The following is a 27,836-nucleotide window of genomic DNA, read 5'->3' as shown; positions in this document are numbered from 1 at the left end:
CAGGCGGTCCAGCGTGCCGTGACCACGGTGACACCGGGATGCAGCAGCACAAAAAAAAAAAACCGTGTTGCGTAAAGATCAGAAAAAAACATTCATTTTTCCTTGCTTTTCAGTTTCCTTGCTGCGCTGTTTGATACGACTCGATGCTTATCCTACCTGTAGTGAACTCGGCACCTTTACAGATTGCCTGAGCTGTTCCTGCACGTCCCGCTGGGGCAGCGGAGAAGCAGGAAAACGATCCTTGAACACCGGAAAAAAATAGCATGGGAGAGCTTGAGAGCAAGCCTCGGACTTGAAACTATTTCTGTTTTTAAATTAAGTCCGTTACATGGGTTTTTCAAGAGATTCCAGTGGTGGTTCAGTTCAGAAAGGGCTGTGCTGAATCCACAGAATGTTGTCATGAAGATGTACGTTCCGTCTTAATTAGAACTAATTAATATGCTTCTGCTCTTGGTCTTTCTGTCTGGTTGAATCTATATAAATGATGAAACCCTTGTGCTAAAGCCCATGCCTTGCGTAGGTGGTGCCTGGAAGTGCTCGGGCTCTCCATCCTGGCACAGCTGCTGCCCTCATGTAGGTCTCAGCGCCACGGGCAGGAGCTGAGCCTGTATCTAACCCAGGTTTAGGTGGATCCTTACCCAAGCATCCCGCGATTGTGCCGGCCCCAAAGCCATGGTGATGTTTCTCCATAGGATTTGATAGTCCGCAGGACCGTAATTACTTCCTCCAGGTGGTAGGACAGGAACTTATCTATTTTATAAAAATAATGATCTAGGCTGTTTTTATCCACTGTGGAGGCAGAGCAGATGTAGGTGTTGGAGCTGGATAAACCACTCAGGACTGGGTGGCTGAGCTCTAGCACCCCCAGCTGCTCCCACCGGAGAACCTTGAGCTGGGTTGGAAAAGTCTTGATTTTCAAACCTCCCTTCCCAGTATTTTCCCCCTGAGGAAGAGGAGGGATAACCCAGAGCCCAGCAGCTGAATGCCATGGGAAGGAAAGGGAGGTCCAGCTGTATGGTCCACGAGTTGGTGGGATGGAGAGAAGCCCTAGGTTCCTCATAGAATGTGTTGGGTTGGAAGGGACCTCTAAAGGCCATCTAGTCCAACCCCCCTGCAGGGAGCAGGGACATCTTCCACTCGATCAGGTTGCTCAGAGCCTCGTCAAGCCTGGCCTTGAACAACTCCAGGGATGGGGCCTCCACCACCTCTCTGGGCAACCTGGGCCACTGTCCTCCTCTCCATGGGTCCTTCCTGGGCTCAGTGGCCGGTGACCCAATGATCTGGGTTATTTCATAGCTGAAAGCAGAGAGATGACAGTCAAATACATGGTGATGGGAAGCGCAATGAGAAATGCTGCTAATTAATTACCACCAGTGACCTCACGTGGCAGGGGAGGGGTTGAAAATGTGTCCAAAATCGCCAGCGAGTTTTTGCAGGGAATTTTCTCCAACACATGAGAGGTGCCTGGGGAAGAAAAGGTTTGGCTTGTTGCAACATATAGAAATTTGCAGTATATTGCTCATAGGTTTTGCATGAACTCCGAGAACTCTAATCCATCGTGCTGTCAGAGAGGAGAAACGTAGGAACCGAGCGTTAAATCTGTAAGGAGAATGGCATTCCTTTGCCGGGAAAGGGAGGAAATTGCTCCCGCCAGGAATTGCCCTGGATCGCTATCCCCAAAGTTTATTTTCTTAGGATTTTTCCAGTAAATACCAACGTTGGGAACAATTGCAGTAGCTGAAAAGCGGCGGCCTGATCGGATGACGCCTGGGGGCTTTGGTGCCGGTTCTGATTCAGCAGCGTTAGCGAAAATATAACAGCGTTAAATGAAACTTCTCGGCTAATCAGCCTCCATTACAACTTCTCTTCAGAAGACCGAAATTAAAATGCGCTTTTAAAAGCGAGCCCGTTATGATTAAAAGCTTGACGACTTACACATTTGGGAATCGCAACAACAACCTGCGTTGGGGGGAGAGGAGCGTTACAAACCTCGTAGTGATGGTGCGCTGCTCTCGCGTCTAGGCTGGGAGATGTATCCTGTAACATCCTGGGAGACGTTATATCTGCATCCACAGTTCTATGGCAGCTGGAAATAGTTTATGAAATTATATCAGTTCGGGTGGAGTTTTTAACAGAGTTTTTACACAAACTGTAGTCACGCTGTCATTGCATCTCGATACTCTCCGATGCTTCAGAGCATTTAAATGCAATTCAACTTTATAATTTAATCTTATTTTGTCTTTTCTACTGCGTTTCAATCTACCTCGTTCTCTTAATCCATTATATTTAATATAGAAAATGCCTTTGAGGAATATTCCAACATCATCCTGATGAAATAACCATTCACGTCCAACCCCGGCGCGGCGCCCGCGCATCCGGAGCTTGGCTGGTGAGCGAAGCCAGGGGCGCTGGGACATCCCTCAGGATGCCAGCGTTATTTACAGGCTTGAACGCGTCCCCTTGATTTCCGCGGGAGCTGCCGAGCGCTTGGCACTTGTGTTGAATCTCCCGGGTGAGTCCGGGAGCGGGAGGGCTGTGGTCCAAAGAGACGCTGGCGCTCGGTCTTTGTCCGGTGGGGCGCTGCTGAGGGCATCTCCTTTAAAACCAGGTCAAGCATCCCAACCAATGTCCTCACTGTAAGTAAAGTAGGATGGAGGACGGGGACCTGCCCCACATCACCCGTTGAAGACTCTTGGCTTGCAGCCCTTGCAGGGCCGTGGTACCTACTCGGCGATGCTTTAAGACATCTGGTCCAGGAGGCATTCCTTCCATGCGGTAGTGTTGTTCCTCCGTAAACCCGTTTTTCTGCCCGTTCCCTTGTTTTCCTCTTTATTATGAGATCCTGCGTCTCACCCCTGTGATGCTGCATGGGCTCGTCCGCAGTTCCCAGCACATGCCCTGGACTGAAGTGGGGTTCAGTGCAGCAGCGTCCCAAGGATGCTGGGTCCCAGATAACCATAGAACGGTTTGGGTTGGAAGGGACCTTAAAGCCCACCCAGTGCCACCCCCCCTGCCCTGGGCAGGGACACCTCCCACCAGCCCAGGTTGCTCCAAGCCCCGGCCAACCTGGCCTTGAACCCCTCCAGGGATGGGGCAGCCACAGCTTTCCCGGGCAACCTGTTGAATTCAGCGGTGAATTCGCCTGGCTTCTGTGCAAGGCAGGCTGGATCCTGCTGAGAGCATCCTTTGGCATCCTCAGCCCACTCGGGAGCCCTGTGTGCTCCCCGGGCCGCCTCTGCTCCGGTCTCGCGTCCCCTTGTGCCCTCTAAAAACTCATTTTCAGCATCAGTCCTGGGAGTTGGATCCATGGGAATTCAGTGGTACGTAGCTTGCAGTTTAGGTAGCTGTGGAGGGACTATAGATCCAGGATTAACTAGAGATGGAATCAGCAATAGGTTGCAAACTGGTAACGTTTGGAAAGCTAAGCGCTGTGCTTGGGCTACTGAGCTGGGAAAGGCTTCCTTCACACACGGCTGGGTTATAGCTGGGAGCTGGCACGGTGCTTAAATAACGCGCTTAACTTCCAGAACATCTCAGATGGTAGAACTGGGATTTATATAATACATCCAAGTCCTCTAACAGTGACCTGAAATAACTTTTGCAGGTATGGTCTGCAAATCTGTGCTATTAAAGCCATCTGTCCTTTGCAGAAGCTGCTTCAATACCACAGTGACAATCGGCAAATAAGTTTTTGGGGAGCGGCAAGTGCTTTGCCTCCGGGAGCACGGCAGCATCTCTGTTTGCAGTGGTCTGTGTCTCACCTCTTTGCTTCCTGCAAGGTACACGACCGCGGCCCGCCAGAGATGCAGCACAAGCGTGGTGGGCACGTTTCTCCGCAGGATCCGATGGTGGGGCTGACCAGGGAGGAGCCCTCTGGCGAAGTTCCCGATGTCTCTGTCTCTGTTTTTTCAGGGTTACCTTTCCGAAGGCTTAGTGACAAAATGGTATCGCTCCCCTCGCCTCCTCCTCTCGCCGAACAACTACACCAAAGCCATCGACATGTGGGCGGCCGGCTGCATCCTGGCCGAGATGCTGACGGGAAGGATGCTCTTTGCTGGTAGGTTTCTGGCTCCTGTTGATTAATTTTTTTCCTCCCTCCCTCCTTCCTTGCCACCTGATTCAAAGGCTTTTTAGCACGGCAGAGGGAATTCCCCTCTCTTTGTAGCCAGCGTCGCTACAAGGATCCTACGGTTGGTTATTAGACATGAGAGCCATCTTCAAACTTCACTTGCACAACGTCTTCTATTAGAGGGTTCCTTAGAATCGTAGAATGTGTTTGGTTGGAAGGGACCTTTAAAGGTCATCTAGTCTTCCTCGTTTGGCGCATCTTGATCTTCACTCTGCCTTATTGATCTTGTCTGGGATGGACACGTGGTGGTCTGGGTTTGATGGCACCCGGTGGGAAGCCACCGGCCGGTGGGTTGCCCGAGGCTGGCCGGGGTCCTCGGTGCCTCTGTGCTGAGCCTCGCCTGGCAGGGACAGTCTGCTGCCGAAAAGCAAAACCCCAAACAAAGAACAATTCTGATGAAACAAGAAAACCTTTTTCTGTTTCTGGGTTTCCAACGGAAAATAAGAGCTTTTTGTTGGGAGGCAGGATGCTAAAAAAAAAAAATATCGTAGGGTGGAGTGTAAGGACGTGAGATAATGTAGCCCTGTCCCAAGAGGTTTGTGCTCTGTGCCGTGGATTTTAATTGTGGTTGGTGTCTTCAAGGTGTTTCTTTTCTTTGAGGGAAGACATTTGAATGCCACTACCCATTTTCAGCCATTTTCAGGATTTTCCTGTAAGCGGGTATCGGAATGGTAAAGGTGGGGTGCAAGGAAAGGGAAAAAAAAAAAGCTCCATCAAGGCGCGTGTAATTCCCAGTGCAGCATTTGAAGCTCAACTGTGATGTTGTTGTGAAGCAAATCTTGATTTAATACAATTCCAAAAATGCTCCTGTCGGGGGCAAAGCTGTGCTTCCCAAGCCGGGAGGCGGAGCCGTTCATTCAGGAATGGAGCAGCCCCTCTGCCTATGGAAGCAGCTGCCTCCCTGCCCAGCGCCTGCAGCGATGCTCCCCCTTGGTTGTCTCTACCGTCGCCCATTAGTGTTTGGAATGACAAGGTTTAACGCATTTCGTGAGCAGCTGTTTGCAGAGTTGAGTAAATAAATAATTAGACCCATTAATAATGGAGAAAGACACTTTCTTCAGAAATATTTCAGCGCACCGCAGAGCTCCGCAGCTGGGCTTTGGTTGCAGCTGCTTTGTCGCTCCCTCCCGGCTCCCGCTTGCAGCTTCCATGGTTCTTTTGTGAAAGCTGGAAAATTGAAGCAGAAAAGAACATTAAAATTGCCTCCTTCTCCTTCCTTCCTCTTGGCCTTGCTCTCCCCTCCTCGAAATTTTTGAGTCCAGGGATCTAGCTGCTCCTGCTGTCTCCCTGGGCTATATTCCAGGAGTGGGGATGTCTCCACGTGCCACTTGTCCCTGCGGACACGAGCATTTTCTGGTCTCGCTGGGAGATGCTGCAGGTGAGTGAGCTCCCGAGGCAGCTCTGCCAGCCCTTGCCGAGCTGTGGTTTGCACCGTGGAAGGATTTCCGAGCTTTTTGGGTGGAAGTAAACTGGACGATGCCTTTCCAGAACCAGAGCAGCAGAAGCAAACCCCAGTGCAGATGGCAGGGTCCTGGTCCTGCAGGAGTCACACCACACCAGAGCAACAGCCCGCGTTGTGTTAAACTGGGTGTAGCTGGAATCCCAGGGAAAACTTTTTGGACTCTTAAGTCAATCTCTCGTTTCCTATACTTACTCCTCGTCAGTAGAAGCGAGGGGTAAGTATGGGCGAAACAAGATGGGCTTGTCGAGGTCCTTCTCTGGCCATCCCCGTCAGAGCACCCCAGCACTCATCTTTATCCTGGTTTTCCAAACCGTGCTTGACTCCTTTTTCAGCCCCAGCTTGGTTTTCCTGCTGTTTGAGGACCCCAGGGGTAGCAGCTACGTTGGCTGACGCCAGCCATCTCCCACCTAGGTGTCCAAGCTGGTCAAGGTCAAGACAGAGGCAAAGGCAGCTCCAGGATGTGATTCATCTGGCCTGTGTTAGCTCTCTGCCTTCATCTGAGATTGTGCCTTAGAAATATTTATTTTTCCACTACCGCTCATAAAGAGCAGCCGGAGAAGAAGCTGAAGCGCCCGTGCTGGTGTAGCACGTGGCTCCAGGTGAGATCAGTCCTGTCCTAGCTGCCCGGGTGAGATGCCCTGGAGCATCCATATGGGAACCTACTTTGCAGGTTTCCTGAGGGTCTACAGCAGGTTAGAGATTCAGGAGATGAGATTTGGCAGGTCCCAGACCGGACTCAGCCAAAGTGCTGCGAGCATCCTTGCTTCTCTGCTTTCCAGCCCTGGGCAATCCCTTAATAAGCCCCCAGATGACGGCAAGATACTTAGTTAATGGGTGGGGATCAAAACCGAAGCTCGAAATACATATTCCTTTTGGGTTGCTTTAAAAATAGTCTGTGGAGTTATTACAGGAAGGTCCTGGCCCCGTGCCCTGTTTTCCTGGCCTCCTCCTATACCAGTAAGTAAAGAAGAGCCGGGGTGGGAGCCCGGCAGTGGGGCAGGGTGCCCCACAGTGTCCCATGCCACCTACTCTCTTTCGTCTGCCGGTGTCCAAAAAAAAAGGAAAATAAAAACCTCAAACCTCAGAACAGCTAAAACTGGCAAATACGTGCACGACAGCAGCTTTTGCTTTTCTCCTCCTTTCCTGGGAGAAGGACTTTGTCCCCGGCCACACGGAGCCACGCTCTGCGGCTGCAGGACGAGGCTTTCGGAGAGTTCTGGGTCGCCGGCAAACACCCCGTGGGAAATAACAGCGACGTAGTTCCCAGAAAGTTGCAAACCTCCGGTAATTGCCTTACGCTGGATAAATTGTTTTTTGGAGTATGCGTCAGCAGCTCGGTTTAAATTGGGTGTTTAGCATAAATCAATATAATTAACTCAGTAGACCGTCTGGGGTGCTTAAGCAACGCCGTTAAATTAAGGTGATGGGTTATTAGGAATAGATGTCACTCACTTTGCTCGTTACTCAAGGTAAGGAGCGCCCGGCAGAGCGAGACCCCCAGCCCCATTGCCCTCCCCGCAGCCCCTTGGCTGGGCGATGCCGTGGCACGAGTGGCTTCGGGTTTGGCGAAGCCCAGGAGAGCACAAGAAATTTGGCTAACCCAAAGCTCGCAGGAGCGTAGAACGTCTCCAACAGCTAAAACCTGGTTCGCAGACCTTTAGAGAGCCCCCCCGCCACGAGCAGCGTGGAAAACAGGGAGGAGCATCCATAGCTGAGCGGCTGCAGCTCCCTCCAGTGCCTTCTCCACCCTCTGCTGCCGAAGCGTATCCGAAAGCATCGCCAGTGGAAGCAAGAAAAAAATAGGAGAAAAAGAAAAGCCTCCTGTCCTCGCAGATCTCCGTGGAGTTCGCCGGTGGGGCCATGGCTGTCACTGAGCGCTGGGAGGTGGCGCGGTGGCTTTTCCCATGGGATTGGTGCTGGCTCCTGGAGAAGTCACTAGCGGGGTTTGGGTGCTCTCCCAGGGCTTGGCTGCAGAGCTCCTCGTTCTCTCTGCGGTAACGACAGCACGTTGCCTTTATTCCGTCTGTAGTTCATGTTTTTCTTTTCAAGGATTAATGCCTCCAGAAGGTCCCGAGGAATTACAGAAGCAGAGGATAAGGGTGGGGAATTGGGTTCTTGAGAGCTATCATTTAATGCTTCCTGTGTTGCGTTAGCAGCTGCTTTGCGTGACTAAACACGGTGCCTTTTGGCTGCCAGGTACCTTCAGCGAGCAGAGACTGGAGCTGCTCTGAGAGGAGAACAGCCCCGACGCCTTTGTGACTTTTAATACCTTGTACTTTTGATCACAATTTGGGAATTAGCTTGACCAGCAAGCTGTTTGTTTCCTGGTGGTCATCTTTAGTTTCTCCTGGAGCCATGCTGCGAACCGCTAGATGACCCAAAATTCCTTTTTTCTATAGGAAAGTCAATTCATTTGCCCAGGATTGATATTAGGAGGGTGTCCCTCGGTCTTTTTTTTGCTTGTCCTCTTGCCCTATTTTCTTCTGAGGCTTTGTTCTGAGCAGAGATGTGGTGTGACGGTGACCAGCCGTGCTAATGTCAGTGTTGCTTTGCGGTTCTCAAAGTTCATGCCAAGTCCTGGCTCGGAGCTCTGCCATTCAGGGTGAAAGTGGCCATGACTGCGTTGAACCAAACCTTGTTGGAGTGATGAGGCCATGACGGATGGACACCCCTTCCCAACCTCGCCATTTGGACCTTCCCTTGCCCAAGGGCTGTGTTTGGGGTCGGCTCCATGGATTTGAGTTTGGAAACCTCCTGCAGACCCATGGGGAGCTCTGGGCTGGGAAGGGCAGCCCCTGCAAGGTGCCAGGGACCTCCCAAGGGATGGGGTGGCTTGACACCAGCAATGGTCTCCAGCATCATCCCCTACAAGTTGGCCTCTCCGCCATCCCCGCAGATCCGAAGCGCTGTGCCATAAATGAGTTTCACTCCTCTTGCTGCGCATCAGCCGGGTGCTGCTTGCCCGTGAAGCAGCCCAAAATCCATCAGTGGGACAGCACAAAGGGCTTGGTGGCCCAAAAATCCCCGTTGGTTTGTCCACCCCAGCCAGCTCGCTGTCTTAATGGATAGTCCTGCCTCTAATGACAGAATATTTATAAGCAGCATTTCTAGCAGACAGAAAATCAATAGCGCGGCTCGGTATTTCTGCCAGGCTGCTTCTCTCTACGTGTAGGAAGCTGGAAATCAGCCGCCGAGCTCTTGGTCACGTCCGATAGTGCGCTAAAGAATGGGATTAACGTTCATTAACGAGGCAGTCGGCTCCGCTCCGCTGGCACTGTCACTGACTGGTAGCCAGTCCTGAGCAGGGGCTTGGGGATGCGCGGATAAATATGTCCTGAAGGAAAAGGATTAAAAAAGATCTGATTGCTCCTAGCAGTTGTGGGAACCGTCAGCATCAGAGCCTGGGCTTGGTACCCAGCAGCCGGGTGGGATCGGGTCACAAAAACCCTTTTCCCATCGAGAGGATGGGATGCGCCCCACCAACGAGGCTCCCCCGCCCCACACTTTCAGTCGGGTACGGCTTCTGCTTCGTAATCTTTTTTAGTAGGTGGTTAGGTTAGTTGAAAAGCTGCGCAGACGCCCTCAGGGTGATAACGCCAGGAGGGCAAATTGTCTAGGTTAACTCTCTCACCCTGAAAAAGAGGTGACCCGGTTGGGAGTCCCACCACGTTTTCCTGGGAGCAGAGAGAGGTGGTTAACGCAGGGATGCATCAGCGTGGATTTCGGAGGGGTGGCCATGCAGGAGGGTGGTCAATAGTACCACCTCCCCCACCCCGAATTTAACTTCTGGGTCTCACCTCACTGCCTGTTTTCTGCCCGTTTAGGGTGTCATGAGCTGGAACAGATGCAGCTTATTCTGGAGACGATCCCCGTTATCCACGAGGAAGACAAGGAGGAGCTGCTCAAAGTGATGCCCACGTTCATCAACAGCACCTGGGAAGTGAGGAAGCCGCTGCGCAAGCTGCTCCCCGAAGTGGACAGTGAAGGTACCATAGTGCCCGCTGGCTCCAGCAATGTCCTTCTCCTGGGACTTCCCCCGGCTGCCATGTTTCTAGGAAAGGGAGTCACTTCCCCAGGGAGTCACAGGAATTGTCCTCTAAGGCCAAGTGTATGAACGCTGGTGAACAGGATTCAGGTATCCGGGGTTTTGCAGTGCATGGCCCCACCTGGAGCTCACACGTCCCCACCAGTTTCGCCCCAGGTCCCGCTCACCATCCCACCAGGGAAGGCATGACTCATGATGCAGTAGCTTCCTCGCAGGTAGCTCGTACAGAAATAAGGGTGAAATAGTCTTCCAAGATGATTCCAAGACACTTCCAAGGCACATCCCCTTCATGCCAGCCTTGCTTCCCTTCCTTCCCATTCCTCTCTTGGAGCAGTAAGCGAGGCTTCAGCCCACAGGTTATTTTAGAGTCATAGAATGGTTCGGGTTGGAAGGGACCTTAAAGATCATCTAGTTCCAACCTCCCTGCCATTTTCAAGCCCTCTTACCTTTCTTGCCCTGCTTTCTGCGTGAACGCAATTGTACAGTAACAAGAAAATAAATGCTTTTACCCCGCAAACATCTGAACTCCATGAGATGGTTGCTACAGGCAGCACCGTTGTCCAAGCGCTCCGAGGCTTGGACGTCGCTTGCATTGGGTTGTCACAGCCTGCAATGCTCGAGTGCCACTTCAGCCACTTCCCTCCTTTGGTTAAAAATCAGCAGTTTGTTGTGAGGGGGCTGCAAATCACTGGCTTTTGGAGCCAAACATCTGCCTGGAGCGGCTTTATAGGCAGTGAGATCTTTCTCGCAGGGTGGCAGCCAGAGTTGAGCAGCCTGGACCAGGCCACGTCAACCTTTCTGAGCTCCTTCCAAGGTTTAAACCGGGCTGGTAGACCTGGCCACCTGCTTTTGGGAAGACGTCAAGACCAAGCCCGGCTTATGTTCGCTGGCGTAACTCTTGGTTATACGACGTCCGCTATATGGGTTTGGCAGTGCCTGGGTTACCCAAGGACCGCGGCAGCCTCCGGCAAGCAGGAACGGATTTATTCCCCATCGTTACTGCGGGAAGAAAGGTCGCTTGCGCCCCTTGCATAATTCATCGACATTTTCCTACCTCTCTGACCCATAATATATAACTCGTAATATATCACTCCACTGTGCTTCTTGCCCGCAGTCAGTGACCTTATGAAGCTATTGATTCCTTCCTACTTAATTAGTCCCGGCAATGAAATAATCCCGTGGGAGACAATCGGATATCGGTTAATGTTTAAGCACTGAGGCAAGAGGTGTGGCCCTTCCTTTCTGCTGAGTGATTTTTGCCCCTAAAGAAACGGGTCCCGTTCACACAATTACATCTTTAATGGGGATATTTCTGAAGGTCCGGTGAAAAAGTTGTAAATGAAGAAAGGCATATTCCTATTTGTGTTATCTGAATTCTAAGGGGTTCTTCCCTTTGCCGAGAATCAACTGAATAAGCAACGTCTTTAATGGCAGGATTTGATCTTTTCGCAATAACGTCAGTAAAAGGAATCGTCAAAGGAATCGCAAGAAACCCTCTACCTTTAGGTTTAATTGCACTTGATTTCCTCCTCCATCGTCGTAGAAAAGAGTTCATGCTCCGCAGTCTTTCTAAAATAATTTTAGGCACTCAGAATTCTCCTAGTCTGGGTCATGCTGAGGACTTTTAAAAATTGCATTTTACATCTCATGGGGCTTCAGCTGCACATAAAGACGTGAAATCGCTTGTCCAAAACGCAACATGCTCGTCGAATGGATCTGAGAGCGTGGAATCAAACCCCGACGCCGTCCAAAGGTCTTTTTGGGGTAGGAGCTTAGCGTTGCGGCCCGGGCTCGCAGCGGCAGGTACATACCGTGTATGTGGTGTCCTGTGGAGGTGTGATGCACTTGCCATCATTTCTCCTGCCTTGCTAGATGAAGTGACACCCGGGGGCTGCGGGATTGCTCCGCTGCAAGCACACAGCTCCCGCGGCGGGTCAGATGGATGCAGGAAGGACAGAAGGACAAAGGATGTGTGACCTTTGATTCCTTCCTTATTTCGAGGGGATTTGTTTTGCGGGGGATTCGTGCGGCTCGTCCTGGAAAGGAAGCTGGTTTTGCTTTTGAGGAATTAGCTTGTTTCTCTCTGCTTCACAGCCATTGATTTTCTGGAGAAAATATTGACGTTTAACCCGATGGATCGATTAACAGCTGAGATGGGTCTGCAGCATCCTTACATGAGTCCGTATTCCTGCCCCGAGGATGAACCGGTGTCTCAGCATCCGTTCCGGATTGAGGATGAGATTGATGATATTTTACTGATGGAAGCCAACCAGAGCCAGATGTCGAACTGGGACAGGTACGGTACCCAGGGCTGGGCCAGAGACCAGAGCCTGGCTTCAATTCTTTAGGCACAACTTGACTGGTGAGACTCCGATTGGGTTCAGTCACACGTGCTCCAGACCCGTGAAAAACACCGGCTTTTCTTTCTTTATGCCATGTTGTAATTCTAGCCCAAGCCGGCACCTTGCTGAAGCCGACGAGAGCTTCGTCATTGATTTCCACAGGGCGCAGATGTTCAGTCTGCACGTTCCAGTTACTGAGTATCTTTCCGCTCTTGGTTTTATTAACAGCCTGTATTGTCATCATTTGAGTTACATCTCTTTAAATGACACTACAGTCCTTCCCTCTGTCCCTATAATACCAGTTATAAAATACTTGTTGTACTTTTCGGGGACCAGGCCTGATCTGGAGCGCTGTATTTATCGCTTTTCAAGGCGCATAAGCCCCAGAGGCCACAGATTTGGGGTCTTCAAAAAAAAAAAAAAACAAAACCAAAAACTTAATTGCGTTGAGTTTTAAATGGTTTGCTGAAAGTTGTCCAGGAAGTTTAGAGCAGATCGAAGCCTTGAGCTGAGGTCTCTCATGTCCTAGATGATTACCCCGGTTACCAGGCCAGCCCCGGCACTGGAGAAGGTGGGACAAAATAAGCGGCTAAGAATTAACTGGGTTCATTTTCCTAGGCAGCCCCTTCCAGCTGAGCGGGGGGAGCCGGCTGGGGATGTGTGCGGCGTTGTTCCTCTCTGCACAGCAATTAAATCGCCTCGCTTTCTTAATCTGCTACGTGTCACCAGCATTGAAAAAAATAATCGAAAGAAATCCCTATTATTAATCTCTTTGCCTGAGTGAACCGGTACCAGGGTGGAAGCTGGGGGAGGACGACCAGATGAATTAGGTAAAGAGGAAAGCCGGAAGCTTTTCCTCAGGATATCTATCTTCAGTGCCCACAGCTCCGCCATCCCTGCTGGTTATTGTCCCCAAAGCAGCAAATCAGCTGCTGGAGGTCACCTTGTCGCCCTCTTATCTCTTGGCTGTTCTATTTCTTGGTGTGCCACGAGAAGCTGGGACCTAGATTGTTGGTCCCGCCGCCCAGCCGGGGACGTTAGCTATAGGGCTGTAAACGTTGCCACATGAGCCGAGTGTTTTAGGAACGGGAAATGATTTTGCCTTTGTGCGTTGTGGGACACCTGAAGAGCGTTTCATTGCCGGGACATAGAGCCCCAGTTTCTGGGATAACACATCTTTTAAAGGCAGCTCAGTTAGGAACCGGTAAATTAGATGTCACTTTGAAAGCCGTGTCTAAGAATGGGCGTTGTCAGGTAATTGCAATCCAGGGAGTTCGCCTGGCTTGAGAAGTTATCACTTAGCATCCTTCAGGGTTGCTCTCGGTCCATGATGTCGGAGTAAATTGGTGATGTCCGACCTCAGTGGGGATTTAAGCTCCTATTTTTTACTTTTATGGCAACAAACAAGGAGCGTTCGCACTGCGATGCTTGTCTGTGGGCTTGAGGGACAGTTTGATTATTGATATTGTTAATCACGTTTTAATGCCAAGTGGAGGAAAAGCGATGAAGGGCTAAATGAGGGGGCCAGTTGGTTTGGTTCTTGGCTTTTATTCCCATTACTGGTCCCGTCTCAGACTCTTGATAAATTACTCATCCCCCTGCCATTTTTAACCCGCAAGAAAAAGGTCTCTAATATTATTAAGAACTCAGAGATCTGTAGGTAAGCGGTATATTAGCAAGAAAAAGGCAAAAATAGCAGCATCCGTACCTGTTTGAGCACGGCTGTTTCTAACGAAGCCATCGTCTGCGTGTCTAATAGCAGCGTGTCTTTCGCAGGTATCACGTAAGCCTCTCCTCCGATTTGGAATGGAGACACGATAAATACCACGACATGGATGAGGTTCAGCGGGACCCCCGGGCAGGGTCCGAATCCATCGCTGAAGAAGCGCAAGTTGATCCCCGGAAATACTCACAGAGCAGCTCGGAGAGGTTCTTGGAGCTATCCCACTCATCCATGGACCGAGTTTTTGATGCCGATTGCGGGAAATCGTGTGATTACAAAGTGGGGTCACCTTCCTACTTGGACAAATTGCTGTGGAGAGACAATAAGCCCCACCATTACTCCGAGCCCAAGCTGATTTTAGATTTATCCCACTGGAAAAGAGCAACCATAGCACCCGCAGCTGAGCTATCGCTGGAAGAAGAACCATCCAACCTCTTTCTGGAGATTGCTCAGTGGGTGAAGAGCACGCAGGTGGGTCTGGAGTGTGCCAGTCCTCTTCCGGAGATTCAGGAACGGAGCCTGCCATCTTCTCCTCACCGTCTCCACAAAGAACCCACGGAGGTGACCGGTGAGACAGACCCTGAGTTTGACTTGGACGTCTTCATCTCCAGGGCGCTGAAACTTTGCACAAAACCCGAGGATCTTCCAGACAACAAACTCAATGACATCAACGGGGCCTGCATATCTGAGCACCCCGGTGAGATTGTACAAACAGAGGTGTACCAGAAAGAGCGATGGTGAGGAACCCGCACCCGGGAAACCCCGCTGTATCTCCCTGTTCCTCTCTGATGCTGTGGCCGTTGCCCGGGGCCGAGTGGCTTCCGTCTGTCATTGAGCATCCATTTTTTTACACTATACCCAATGCCTTTTTCTGAAAAGGCGAGCACAAACCACATGCCCCTTTTGATGCCTTAGAAATACCTTTAAGGGAATCAAGAGGTGTGAATGAAATACTGAGTTTCTTCTACTGCCTTAACACTCTTGCCTTGCAATCTCTGGGACCTGTTTGAAACTTAAATGTACGAGGGAAAGATGACAGTACATGGGAAGTTCGCAAACAGAAGTCACATCAACTTCTTTTCCTTTCTTTTTCTATAGCATCTTAAAATGACGAGGACAAAATCAGCATTTTCATTATGGTCAGATACCCTCCTGGTTTGACGGGTTGCCAAAACGCCAAACTTTGAGCTCCTCCGAGGCACCCGTGTGAGTACAGGCGGTACGGAGAGAAGCGATGCCAGGCAGTGTCCGTGGTCAGCCATCAGTCAGCAGAGAATGGAACTGGAGGTAGAGTTTGCCCTTCAGACAGAAAAGAACTCTTCGAGAATGTTAATGGGGAAGGAATTTGACCTACAAAATACGGGCCACTTGGGATTTTATTTTTTTCCGACTGGAAGCCAAAATTTTTGCAAAGCGCATTCTCCTTGTTTGGTTTCTCGCACATAAGTTCTCCCTTCTGGTGCACGGAGTAGATCTCCGTGTCCGTAGGAGGCCCCATACGATGCATTTCAGCGTAACAACCTGGTGCTGCGAGTCCTGTCTCGGGCAGCTGCCCATCAGACCAGCAAATCCTGGTGGTAAGGGCTGGGCAGGAGTCGAGGGGTAGAAACAGGGTGTCCCACGGTGCGATGCTGCCTGGCACCACCAGCTACACAGACTCAGCAAGGGCACCCGCCTTTGCTAATAAAAAAAAGGAATGAAAGTACTACTATTTTCCCTTCTGACAAAGATGCTGTGAAGAAAACAACGCTTCCTGTGGCGTTACGTTCGTAACTTGGCCACTTCGCTTCCAGCTTCTTTGGAAGATGCCGGTGTAAATAGACACAAACGCAACTGATCTACTGTAACTCCTGTTTTCATCCACACTTCTGAGCACCTTAGTAATTAATCAGCTAACAAGAGTTTGTATATGGAAGAAATGTTCTCTACTTATATTTAATCCAACTCGGCGGTTTTTTTTAAAATGGAAAAACCTGTAAATAGTGTCATAAAAGCCAATCTCTGCTTTCCTTGCCATCGGGTCGCTGTGCTCTCCGGCACGGCGGCGCTACTTGCGTTTGTAAAAGAGAAACTACTGTACTTAATAACTCCAAGGTCCGTATTTAACTATTGTTCCTATACGAATAATTTCTACCCTTTTAACAAGCAATCTACTAAACGTTCTGAGGTGTGAAGAAAACTGATGCGAGACTCGGATGGTAACTAACAGCAGCATTTACTGTATTAACCCTGGTTTCTCTTCTCGGTGGGATCAGGTCCAGGTTTAGCTGTAGGAAAGCTTGTGCTAGGCATTGACGAACCCAAAAACTCGTTCTTACTGTGAAGATCTCTCCTTAGGCTGATTGAAAGGCCGTTACCGCAGCTGATTAGCAGCATAGACGTGAAGGCTGCTGGCTGCGTGGATGGGATGGGGTGGAAGTCCTGGGGCAGGGGTGGAGAAGGCACCTGGAAGGCAAAGCCATCGGAGAAGGCACCCGGAAGGTAAAGCCGTTGGGCTCTGGTCTTTGCTTCGCGTGTTTGGACGTCCCCCACAGCAGTTCAGAAAGGGGAGACAAGGGAGGAACAGAGGGTTGGTTTCCAGTGTGTTGCAGATTATTGATATACCTCAACTAAAGCTCAGCACTTTTACTGGCGGTGGGAGGAATTCAGACGCCGAAGAAGCAGCCCCTGCAGTGGAGCGGATCCGAATCCGGCCCCGGCAGCCCACGACTTGCCGCCCGTGGTCCCGCTCAACTTCGCCGCGCACCGGCAGCAGCCAGCAAAGGCTGGGAAGGGGATTGCCGGTGCCCGAGCGAGTGTGTCCCCAGGGAGGAGGAGGAGGCAGCCGCAGCCGCAGTTGCGTCCCATCGCTCCCTGGTGCCACCCGGGAGAAGGGGAGCAGGTAGCGCCCGGCCTCTGATGGGAGACACACGAATGCTGCAGCCGGAGGCATCGACTGAAAATTAGATATTTGGGAGCTGACGGAGTTTAAACCCGAAGGGTAAGAGCAGCTGACTTTTAAAACTCTCTTCGGACAGATTGAGCGACTGTTTGCTACCGTCGGGTTAAACACGGAGACGTGCTGACACCAGAAATCAGCAGCAGTCAAACCTCGCCAGCGTTTTCCCCGGCGGACATCAGTCGCCACGTCCTCTGAAACCAGAAGCCATTTTCCATGGGTTGTTAAATTTGGGCTGAAGGTCTTCACCGGAGGCGTACGGGACTATTTATTATGGCCATGAAAGTAACAGTTTTGCTTTTGAATATTGTCTTCTAAGGAGAAGTGGGAGCTTGAGGGCCCACAGGTAAAAGGGTAACATTAACTTCACGAGAAGCCAACGGAGCGTATTGCTGCTGCTCCGGATTTTCCATCTCAGCTCGTGAGATGTTCCAAAACTTCGTCGTCACGTGCTGGGAAAAGGCGGGGGAACGAGAGGGGTGGCTTGAATTTGTTACCTGAGTGTGCTCAGCCGATCACAAGCCAGATTTATTTCTCGTCTACAATAAAATTTAAGGCCTGAGCCTTCCTTGCTTGGCAGCGTGTAGTTATTTTGCTTATTACAGGACTTTAAATGTTTATTCCAGTACTCGCCTCTAGGTTTCTTCTGCAAAGCATAGAACCTTTTAGGCTGGAAAAGATCACGAATGATGAGAATGATCCCGAACCACCTGCATTTGCGCATGCATCGCCGGAATATTTGCGTTCTGGGCGGTATTGGGTGACTATTTGGTGTTGGGGGTGGTATTTCACGTCACGGGGAGGGGATTTAGACCTCGCCACCCGCACGGTGACGTCTGCAAACTGCTTCCTCTTGCAGGTGTTTGAAGGATCATTTCGGTGCAAGGTTAACCGTCGGGCGTTTCGGCAAACCGGCAGATGTTACTGATTTGGAAAAGAGAAAAAAGGGAGGGTGGCTGCTGTTAATAATACAGGTGGTGTGTTGGGGCACCGAGGCCACGGGGCGCTGGGATGGACGGACTCATGGATTTAGAGCTGTGCTGGTGCGGGCGTGCTGAGCAGAGGGAGGAGGGACAGGGGATGCTCCTTGCGATCTCCGAGGCTCAGGAGCGAGCGATGTGGTCCTGTTTGGTGACACGGAGAGGCACCGCAATGACAACGCAGGGGACTTGGCGGCTGAGAGAAGAGCAGAGGGACTGCAGATGTCTCCAAGCCGAGGAGGACCTCGAGTTTAGAGGCTGGCATTTAAGCCAGTGATCAGGTACGTAAGTGCCCTCGTGGGTGCCAGCCGTTGTGGCCGGCCTTTTGCATGGTTTTATTTGACGAACAGAGGGAGCAGCATCCCCCATCACTGAACCTGTGGGAGCCGCTGGTGGTGGCCTCCATGCGGGGGTCTGTCCTTCCACTGCAGCCACCCACCAGACACCAGTCGGGGACTGGGAATCCATCAAGGAGCCGAGAGCGCAACTGCCTGCTCAGCTGCTCTTCAAAACACCTTATAAATGTCAAAACGGTGCTTCAGTTGCTGGCCCCGGTGATTGTTGTTTTTGTTGGTTTTTTTTCCCCGGTCACAAATACGTGACTATTTTTACTGCGGTTTATTTTTAATCGTGTTGGGATTCAGCAGCTGTTACGCCATCGCAAAGCTGCGTTAACCCCATCTTCGGAGCTTTACCATGAGAGTCACGAAAAAATCAGCTTACTTTTAAATATGGTTTTGGGGACGTCCCGGGAAGTCTTTCCGCCACAAGCCCAAGGCGGACCCCAAAGTAAAACCACAACACAGCGTCACTGAGGATTACAAATGGAGCTAGTCAAGACTGGACCGCTTAATGATCCTTTCTGCCCTTTTTAATCTAAAAACCACATACTTGAGCAATTTCATGCCACCATCTAGCATTTTGGAGAGCTTGCGGTGAGAGCGCTGTATAGCGCGGCACGCAGTCGTTTCAGGTCGGGAATGTTCTTTTCTTTTATCTCTTTTTTTTTTTCCTATTGATGGTAAGAGGAATCGGAAGAGGGCGAATACACCGTATGGTGTTTGCTCGTGAATGGTTGCCTTTGGCATTTTCAAAGGCAGGGGTTGATTTTTTTGAAGTAGCACAATAGTCGGGTGAGCGTAGTCCTCTCAAAGCGCATCTTCGCTTTCCGAGACCCTCCTCACCACGCTGTTTTGAACGGCCATCCGGCCGCTGCTGCAGCTGCTTTATGACAATCACGTCGCTAACTTCAAAGAGTAGGATTTTATTTATCCAAAAAAAAAAAAAAAAAAAAAAAAAATAGGAGAAAAGGAGAATCTGTCTTAAAAAGACAACCTTTTCTCACGGGGTCTTATCCCATCGGCTCTTGGGTTGCAGCAGAATAGATTGCAACAAAAGGGTTGCTTTGATTAGTCTTGCGGTGAAAATAAGGTGGTTTAGGAAGTCTGTATAAATTTTTATTAAGCTTCGGAGAGAGTATACCCAAGTACGTCTTTGACAGGACAGACTAGACCTAAAAATGTAATTAATTGCTGTGCTGTGTCACTGTTGCATGAAGTGCGTGTACACGCAGGTAGTATATTGTTTTAAGTTTAAGCGATATATAATAGTCCTCCCAGAAAATGGAAGTAGCTGTCGGTAAAAGCGCGTCAAGGTGGGATTTGAACTTATTCTTGGTGCTTCGGTGTCCGTGGGTGAGAACCGCTCGGGGCACGTCTGACGACTGGTTGAGTGCTTGGCTGCCAGCTCTCTGCGTGGGAATAGCTTGGTGTGCGGGCTTCTGTTCCTGGGAATTCCTACCTAGGTCACACCGGTGGGGGTGGAAATATCTGGGGGAATTAAACAAAACTGGGATAGTCCAGGCTGCAGAGTGGAGCAGGTAGGAATAACCGGTGTGTGGGGGATTGGTTCTGATCGGGGATAGCAGAAGGAAGAAATGTGATTTATTTGAGTTGATTTTGTTGGGGTTTTTTTAAGAATAAGCAGTTTCTCGTGATATCCTATTTTTATACAGCTCTCCACTAAAAGGCCACTTTATAAAACGGATTGGAACTGCCGAAGTCTAGTGCCAAGTCTAATAAAAACAGTCCGCAGCGGAGCAGCCTGAACCTCGCAGCTTGGCTAAACCCACCGTCACAAGCCAGCTGCTAAAAATGCAAAATCTTCAAACTCCGCAGAACCTTCAGCCCTGTCTCGCGTCCCCTGGGCTGCTTGGGCACCTGGGGCTGCCACCACCTCCTCCGTAGTGCTGCGGACGCCTCCTGCCAGCTCTGCCCAGGGAGCAGGAGGGGATGCCCTGTCTCACGGGCATGGCTTTTCCATCCCTCGCTGCCTGTTACGGCAGTTCCTTCCGTAACTGCCACCAAAAACCATCCAGGCACCGGCGGGCAATTCTTACAACTATTTAAAAGCCGCTGGTCTGCATTTCTAACCGTACACAAACCAGTTTGGTATTTGACTTAACAAACATGGGTGCGATGCCGACCGTGGTCCCTTTTTTTTTCCCTCCCTGTCCTTTCTCCTCTGCTGCAGGTTGGCATTTCATTGCAAGAAGCGCAATGCTGGCTTAGCAAACGCCCTGGGAATGCTGTGCCTTCCGGCAGGAGCTGTGTGGCTCCGGGACGGAGCAGGGAGCGCCGGGCTGGCTGCTTCTCCGTGGTTATCGCAGTAACTATTTCAAAATCCCGGGGCGTTTCTGTCAGTCCCGCTGGCACTTCGGGAGGGAAGTGGAGATCGATGGAACAGCCTGAACTCAGCCAGGTCCGGTTTATAAAGGGAGGTTGAGCTCCAGGATGAGGAACCATCCGGTGGCAAACGGGGCCGGGTGGTGGGACAGGAGTTTCCGTGCTGTCACCCCACCGCTCACGGAGCGAGAATAGGGTGGCTGGATGTCAGAGGGATGGGGTGAAATAGGTGGCGAAACAGTTTAATAAAGAAAAATTCCCCTAAAAAATAGATGCTGTCTGCCCCCAAATCCTGCTGGCCACTGTTAACTGCTTCGGTGCCAGCAGGAGTGCCCAGGACAGAGCCAGAGTAAAAAAACTCTTGCCCCGCACAAGTTCAGTGCTGCATCTCCCCGTGTGAGGAGGAGGAGAGTGAAAACACACTGCCGATGGGAGATGGGATGGGGAAGAGAGCACGTGAGCACCCAGAGGTGATGAAACGTCCCTGCTGAGCACTGACGTGCACTAAGGGAAGAAAATGTTTTCAGCCTGAAGCATTTTTGCTCTGTTCTGCAAGGCACCTGTGCTCACGAGTGGCTGGGTGCCGGGGGGCCGCTGGTCATCCCGGTAAGTCCTCCTCTAGAACACTCGACAGCGTCGCAGGAGGTGGAAGATGAAAGGGAACACGCCATGTGTGTGAACTGGGCTCAGCCAGGCACGGCAGATCGTCTGTGCCCATGTGCACGTATAGAAATACACGTGTGTCACACGCTGAATGCCCGGGGGGGCCTCTGCGCCAGGCCTCTGGATTGGGAAGGTTTGTTTCCACCCTTATCGTTCCATCTTTCCCTCTCATCGCAAAGCTCAGCCACATCTCTTCAGCCTCCTTTGCCCCTGGAGATGTGAATTCCTTCTCCGTGATGAGAGCTTCTTGGCACCGTTGTAGGAATAAAAACACACGGAGCCCGGGATACCACAGGGGATCTGAGCTGTCCACATGCAAATCGTCTGCTTTTTCCGCCTGCTGGAGGTGGTCGATACTCGAGTTATTCTATCCCGGAGCGAGTAGCCCATATTTTTAGGAGTTTGATGAGCCTAACCATGGTCGTGGATGGGCAGCATTCGCATCCTACGGCCATACCACCCTGAGAACGCCCGATCTCTGTGATCCTACCAAGGAAGACTCACCAGTCCCCCAAGCAGAGACTGCTGGGGAGGAGGAGACCTTCAACTGAGAAGGTCTCCTCAGGCTCAAGAGCCAATCGTTTGGCACAGATGGGTGTGAAGAAGGCCAGGCAAGGCAAGAGGGACGTGCGGGCTACTGCTGTCTGTCCGGTGTAGATAAACATTCTCCAGGGAGGTCTAGAAACAAGAGACAATCCTCCTGGAGACAGTTAAAAACGATTTGGAGGGGCCTCCGGATTTTCCTTGTGTAATCCCACGCAACTGGCCGTTGTGAAAGGAAGGAGGAAGAGAAGCCTCTCTCTCCAGAGGAGATGGTAGATGACGGTTGTTCATCACAGGCTGAAAAGGCTGTCACTGCAGCAAAACCAGGCCTTACGTTTGAGTGCTTCTGCGGGTAATTCAGCGTGGTCTCTGTGGTCCCACCAACCGAGGTAGCTCATTATTCTCTCCCTACAAAAAGACGCAGAGAAATTAGCTTTTCTGGCCAAAATTAGCAGCAAATCAAGGGCTCACATCGCCCATGCCACCTCAGCCACTGTGCATCTCATCCTGCTGTCTGCTTCTGGAGCTGCACCCCACCACCTTCCGAGTGCCACCGGAGCCGGACGGGCTTTGCCTGGTCTGGGTGAGCTTCTTCACCCTTCCGCGGCAGAGGGACAGGCGTGGCTGGGAATAGAGACGGTCCTGGCACGGGGAGCTGTGACTCGGCAGAGAGCTGGCAGTGGCGGTTTATTTGTGCGTCCAGCCCTTAATCCTCAGCCAGGCTGTGCCTTCCCTCAGTCTCTGATGGAAAAACAACCGGGAAACTGAAGGCTACGGTGGCAAAAATGTCAGCCCCTGAGCTGCTGAGCTACAAACTGAAATATTTAATCACAGAGCTGTTTACAGAGGGGCAGAACAGCAGGAGCCTTAGTTTCTTCTTTTGGCTGTGACTTCTCTGTCTCCAGAGACGCCGACTGACATTTCGCAATGACTGAACCGGCTCATTAAAAACCAGACTGGGGGCAAGACCTGTTTGTCATCTCTCCACCGGGCGAGGGTCCTCTCCCGCAGCAGGTACTTTGTTGCTCTAAATGGTGTTCCTCAAACCCGCAAACACAGTAGGTGCCAATAAACGCGAAGATCTTCCATCCTCTTACCCGCTGCTTCGAGTGGTTCCCCCAGGAGCTGTGTGGTCTCTCTGTGCCGCTGCGTCTTCAGAGAGCGTCACCGTTGGAGTACTCGGTTTCCATTAGCCAACCCTTGTTTCCCAACGTGGTGTTTGGAAGGAAGGCAGAGCGTTGCTCTGGGACTCGCTCTGCAAACTGCTCCTCCCTGGTCTGCTGAGCGCCCAGGGGTAAAATCACCCCTGCTCGGTGTGGGGGTCCTTAACCCCATCTGTAAAATGGGAGGATAAAACCTCTGGATGACCAGCGGATGAAAAGAGTGAAGTATCCTGGGGTTTTCTTCTCCAATTGTTAGGTTTGTCTAGAATCATAGAATGGTTCGGGTTGGAAGGGAGCATGAAAGATGATCTAGTTTGGGGGCAGTGAAGTTATCGTGAATGGGCTGAGTGGCAGCCTGCAAGGAGCCCACCTCCTGCACCAGATCATCCAGGGGATGAGCAGACACCGAGCCCACGCGCCTGAGTTACTGGCTGAGGCTCCTGTTGGACCTCTGGACCTGTTGAGCCAGAAAAGAGCCGGGATCTGAGAAAAGAAGGGGTGGAGGGAGAAATGAGGGGACAGAGGAGGCCAAGGGGGTGGAGAGCTGAGCAGGCAGATGGAAGAAGCTGAGTGGTGGCTTCAGGGGCTCCCACCAGGTACTGGGGGCCTGTTTGCATCTGGAGTGTCTGGGGTGCCGTGAGGATGGGGTGCAGGACCTCGGCTGGACAAAGGTCTCCTTCAGGAGATGGACGTCCCCAAGCCATGGCTATTACTTTGGAGGGCAGCCCTTTCCCAGACACTGGGCAAGCGGGAAGAATTGTGGTTCCTGGTTAAAAGTCTGTTTGACTTCGGAGCTGTGCAGCTCTGGGAGCGGTCTTAGGCGAGGACGGACCGCCCTCTGCAGGGGAGCGGATAAAAGTGGGGATCCTGGCCTTTCTCACTCACCGCCTGGAGGAAACCCTACGGGATCAACCCCACAGGGGACTCCAGCTGATGACACCACCCAGGGGGGTGGTGGTCACCCTGCTGTGACCTTACATCCTCCAGCAGACTTCCATTTTTAGTACCGGTGATTCGCAGGAGAGCCACAGGGCGAGGGCGTACCAGCGGTCGGTGATTTGACATCGAGCTTTTCCCCCTGCAGGGAGAAATAACCGGATCGCACCCATTCGGCCCGTGTGTGAGCAGTGAGGAGCGGCGGTAGGTCTGGGGTTGTGGGGCGGTGGGCGTCCCCCGCTCCCGTGAGCCAAGCCGGGAGGTGCTTTGCCTTGCTGAATCGCGTCTGGTAGGTTTTCTCCAGCCAAGTCGTTAAACACGTCATCGTCAAGCAGGTCAGCAGAGTCATTTCAGTCGACAGGGAGCATTACTCTTGCGCGTTGTTGCCTGCGTGCATGTGGCTAAGCACTTTGGTCGCCTGGGTTGGTGTTTAAGCAACGGAGGGTAGAGCAGAAAAGGGAATTACGCTGTTTCTGGTGACCTGGGTCCACACTGCGCAGGCGCTGAGGCCACCTGGATGGTATCGATGTGTCTAAAAAATATAAATTCCCACCTTCGCCTTCGACAGTACATTCGTGGCACCCTCTGACGAAGAAGGCAGGGAGGAACCTCTTCCCCTGTGGGGCTGAACTGATAGGCGTCCCTGCTAAATTAGGTGGTTTTTCAAACCCCAGGAGGCTCACGCTTTGCAGCAATATTTAAAAAATCATATTGGAGACTGCCTTTTCTCTCACAGAGAGAAGCATGTGATTTATTAAGGGAACTCAAAAAGTCCAAAGCTTTCTGAACAGTAACCTGGTGCTGCCACCGGTTTGCTCGCTAACTTTGCACCTGCTCCCCAGATAACTGGGACAGGGATAACGTCCAGCTCCCATTCACGCGAGCTTGTCAGCGGTTGAAAATGTACGATGTCTTGCTGTTCAGGCCTTTGGGTGCACTGCTGGGAAGTAAAGTACCCAAAAAGCAACACGTACCGCTGCTAACTCTGTGAGTATTCTCCGATGGCTGCAATTCGGAGTCTGTGAGCGGCTGCGGGTGAGGGCGGGTAATGAACGGACTCTCCTGGGCTCAGTCATGCAGAAAATACACGCTGACCGCAGCGCCTGATTCCAGGCTGGCCACGCGCTTTCCCCGGGGACTCAGGGGACCGCTGCGGTGAGGGCTGGCATCTGGAGGCTTTTGCTTCTGACAGCGTCTAACAGCTTCTGCTGGCGCTTTCCCGGTTAGGGGCTGCCAGCACCTTTTGTCTTCAACTGACTCTTGGAGCGGTGGAGGAACAACCCCGGGAGCGCATTAAATGAGGACATTAAATAACGTCAGGGGTGCAAAGGGACCCCAAATCCCTCCTCGGGACAGAAGGGACTGCTCGAGCCCGCAGGTCGGGCAGCCTAAGCTCGAGTCCTGCAAAGAAAAGGGAGCAAATCCTCCTGGAAGACGTTTCCAAGAACCTGAAGTGGATAAAAGTGGTCAGGAACAACCGACATAGCTTTACCGAGGGTGAATGGTTCCTAACAGCTTTCTGTGATGGCTGTATGATGGCTTTCTTCTCTGGCCAGCAGGCTCAGAGCGGAGGTAAGGTCTGTGGCTTCCGCAGCGCTCTCTCATGCCTTTCGGCAGCGGCTCCATTCAGGCTCAGCCCACCTGAGCCTCGGATTGAGGAAAATATGCCGAAACTGGGAAAAACCTTGCTAAGCTCAATAGGGCAGAATTTTCAAGGGACTCAGGTTCCCTTGCTCTCAGAAAAGAGAAAAATCTTGTTTGTGAAAGCTGTCAAGAATCAGAGACTTCCATTCACAGCAGCGCTGATGAAATCTTGATGGAGTCAGGTTCTCTGTAATTTAAACTGCAGAAGAGCTTCTGAATAAGTGCCAAAGCTCGCTTTACAGCAAAGGTTTTGTAGCTGGCTCATAACTCTCTATCCGGATATCTCATAACTGAGAGGTCTGACACGGTTCCAAATCCAGATGTCTGCACATTCTGGAAAGCGATACGATGCACATTCGATGTAAAGGGTTTATGGCTTTTATTGTTTGCACGAGATGTGAAAACTCATCGTGTAATTGGTTCTCTTTGATCATGTTTCTAATATCAACCCTCTCCTGCCAGAGGAGTTAGATTTTATGATTCAGCTAGCGTTACGTGGCCAGTGAGAGCACATGTCGAGTGACTTGAAATGCAAAGGGGTCCAAGCAGGACGTAGATGTAACGTTGTGGGTCGGTAGCTTCAACACAGCTTTAGCAAGTCCCATGGGTCGCTTTGCCCTCAGCAGCGTTCAGCAGGCAAATGGGAGCTCCAAAGGCAAAACGTGTTTCTCTTTAGTGCCAAGCTGGTGCTCTGCTTGTCAGCTCATAGTCTCTTTTCTCACTTCTTTCCTAGGAAACTAAGTTGATTTGCAGCGGTCAGGATGCTTGCCTTCGCTAGCCTTACAGAGAAGTCAGGCTGGAGATAATCACAGAATGTGTTGGGTTGGAAGGGACCATTAAAGGCCATCTAGTCCAACCCCCCTGCAGCGAGCAGGGACATCTTCCACTAGATCAGGTTGCTCAGAGCCTCATCCAGCCTGGCCTTGAATGTCTCCAGGGATGGGGCCTCCACCACCTCTCTGGGCAACCTGGGCCAGTGTCTCACCGCCCTCATTGGAAAGAACTTCTTCCTAATGTCTAATCAAAACCTGCCCTGCTCTAGTTTAAAACCATTGCCCCTCGTCCTAGTGCTACATGCCCTTGCAAACAGCCCCTCTCCAGCTTTCCTCTAGGCCCCCTTCAGGTACTGGAAGGGGCTCTAAGGTCTCTTTGGAGCCTTCTCTTCTCCAGGCTGAACCCCCCCAACACTCTCAGCCTGTCTTCATAGGAGAGGGGCTGATATTGTGCTAACAAGTACAGAAAATTCACTCTCTGGCCTCTTAAGCCAGTACGATGTGGAGACCTATGGAGGTTAATGGATATTTTTTTGGCAGGTCTCTCCGTTATTTTTGTCTGTCACTGCCGTACGGAGACACAAGCACACTGTTCTCATCAGAGATGTTTCAGGTCCGAGACACCAGTGTAACTGCCTGGGATCCCAGGCCGAGAGCATGGTGCCCAACAGTTTAAAGCAGAAGCAAGAGTCATCGAGCATGTGCAGAGGGCTGATGGGACTCATCCTTTAACTTACTCCTTTCAGGTCTCGCCACTGGTGCTGATCAGCCCCCGTGAGGTCCGTTGCCATTCTGCAGCACGCATACACACCGTATTAGATGAGGGAGACACAGAAAAGCGCTCTATGCTGGTTTCGAGATATTAAATCCAGATGCAACATCACCAAACACTTACTGGCGGGGTTAGACTCTCCCCTGAGGTGTCTGAGTGACACCCCTTTCCAATTTAACAGAATGGGATTTTAGGACTTCTAAACTTCCAGTGAGTTTAGTGTTACGTTTTTGGTGGGTGTTATACCCACTTTGGTCAAATAAAGGCAGGACAATCCCAACTTGATATATAGCGAGCGATCAGAAGAGGGCAGTCCTCCCCCTCTGGACTTGCTCTACTTTATGCTTGAATTCGTGGACTCAAAGGCACCAGCTGATGCTGCAGCCTTGAGCTGATGTGGTTACACTGGTCGGGGATGTGGATATAGATCCAGCCCCTGAACAACAACGCTGCGCTGGAGTCGGTCCCACCGCCAACACAATTCTATCAAGGCTTTCACCTGACTTGCTGTTTTCGCTGCGGAGCTGCAAGTATGGAATATCTGCGAGGGTTACGTTAGTCCTCGACCCCCTCCTGGATAATCACGCAAAAAGGGAGACAGAGCGATAAACCATTCAAGCCTCATGATGAAAATTAATTGGTAACTGCTGCAGTTAAAGGAGACGCGTTAAAGACACGAGGTTTCTCTCCTGAGCCTAAATTGCCAGCCTCGGTTTGTGCCCCGAGTCCTTCTGTCCTTCCGTCAAGACAGATAAGGAGTTCAGCCGCTTGAGAAGACATATAAGAAATGTGATGTCCAGGAAGACGATTCAGAAGGGCAGAGGTAGGGTGCTGTAGGTGACCTCTGGAAGAAAGCTCCCAGTTATGAGAATGGTGTAGGAAAAGGTCACTGCGTGTCTGTACCGAGCGGAGAGCTGTGACCACAGCACATATAAACCTACCTGGTTTTAGTGCAACTCATACAACTAACGGCAGCGGAGAAGAGGAAGGGGTTTACCCTGATTCCCAGCAGAAAAGTCGATTTATTAAGGGATGAAGG

The 27,836-nt window shown here is 51.3% G+C and overlaps 1 protein-coding gene across 7 annotated transcripts in view; it reads left to right on the top strand.

Moving 5' to 3' along the window:
• MAPK4 (mitogen-activated protein kinase 4) overlaps nt 1-19,150 on the top strand; it is a 47,969-nt gene extending 28,819 nt beyond the window's left edge. For all 7 annotated transcript variants that reach the window (XM_074570214.1, XM_074570211.1, XM_074570213.1 and 4 more), the window contains 4 exons: nt 3,913-4,057; nt 9,416-9,577; nt 11,731-11,932; nt 13,755-19,150. In XM_074570214.1, coding sequence (XP_074426315.1) covers nt 3,913-4,057; nt 9,416-9,577; nt 11,731-11,932; nt 13,755-14,442 — 1,197 coding nt within the window. In that variant the 3' untranslated portion in view covers nt 14,443-19,150. The remainder of the gene's footprint in view (nt 1-3,912; nt 4,058-9,415; nt 9,578-11,730; nt 11,933-13,754) is intronic.
• Nucleotides 19,151-27,836: the final 8,686 nt, after the last annotated feature.

The sequence above is a fragment of the Larus michahellis genome, chromosome Z (genome assembly GCF_964199755.1).
Source record: "Larus michahellis chromosome Z, bLarMic1.1, whole genome shotgun sequence".
NCBI classification, from domain to species: domain Eukaryota; kingdom Metazoa; phylum Chordata; class Aves; order Charadriiformes; family Laridae; genus Larus; species Larus michahellis.
Note: the sequence above shows the minus strand (reverse complement) of the source record. Positions and strands in the feature narration are given on the sequence as shown.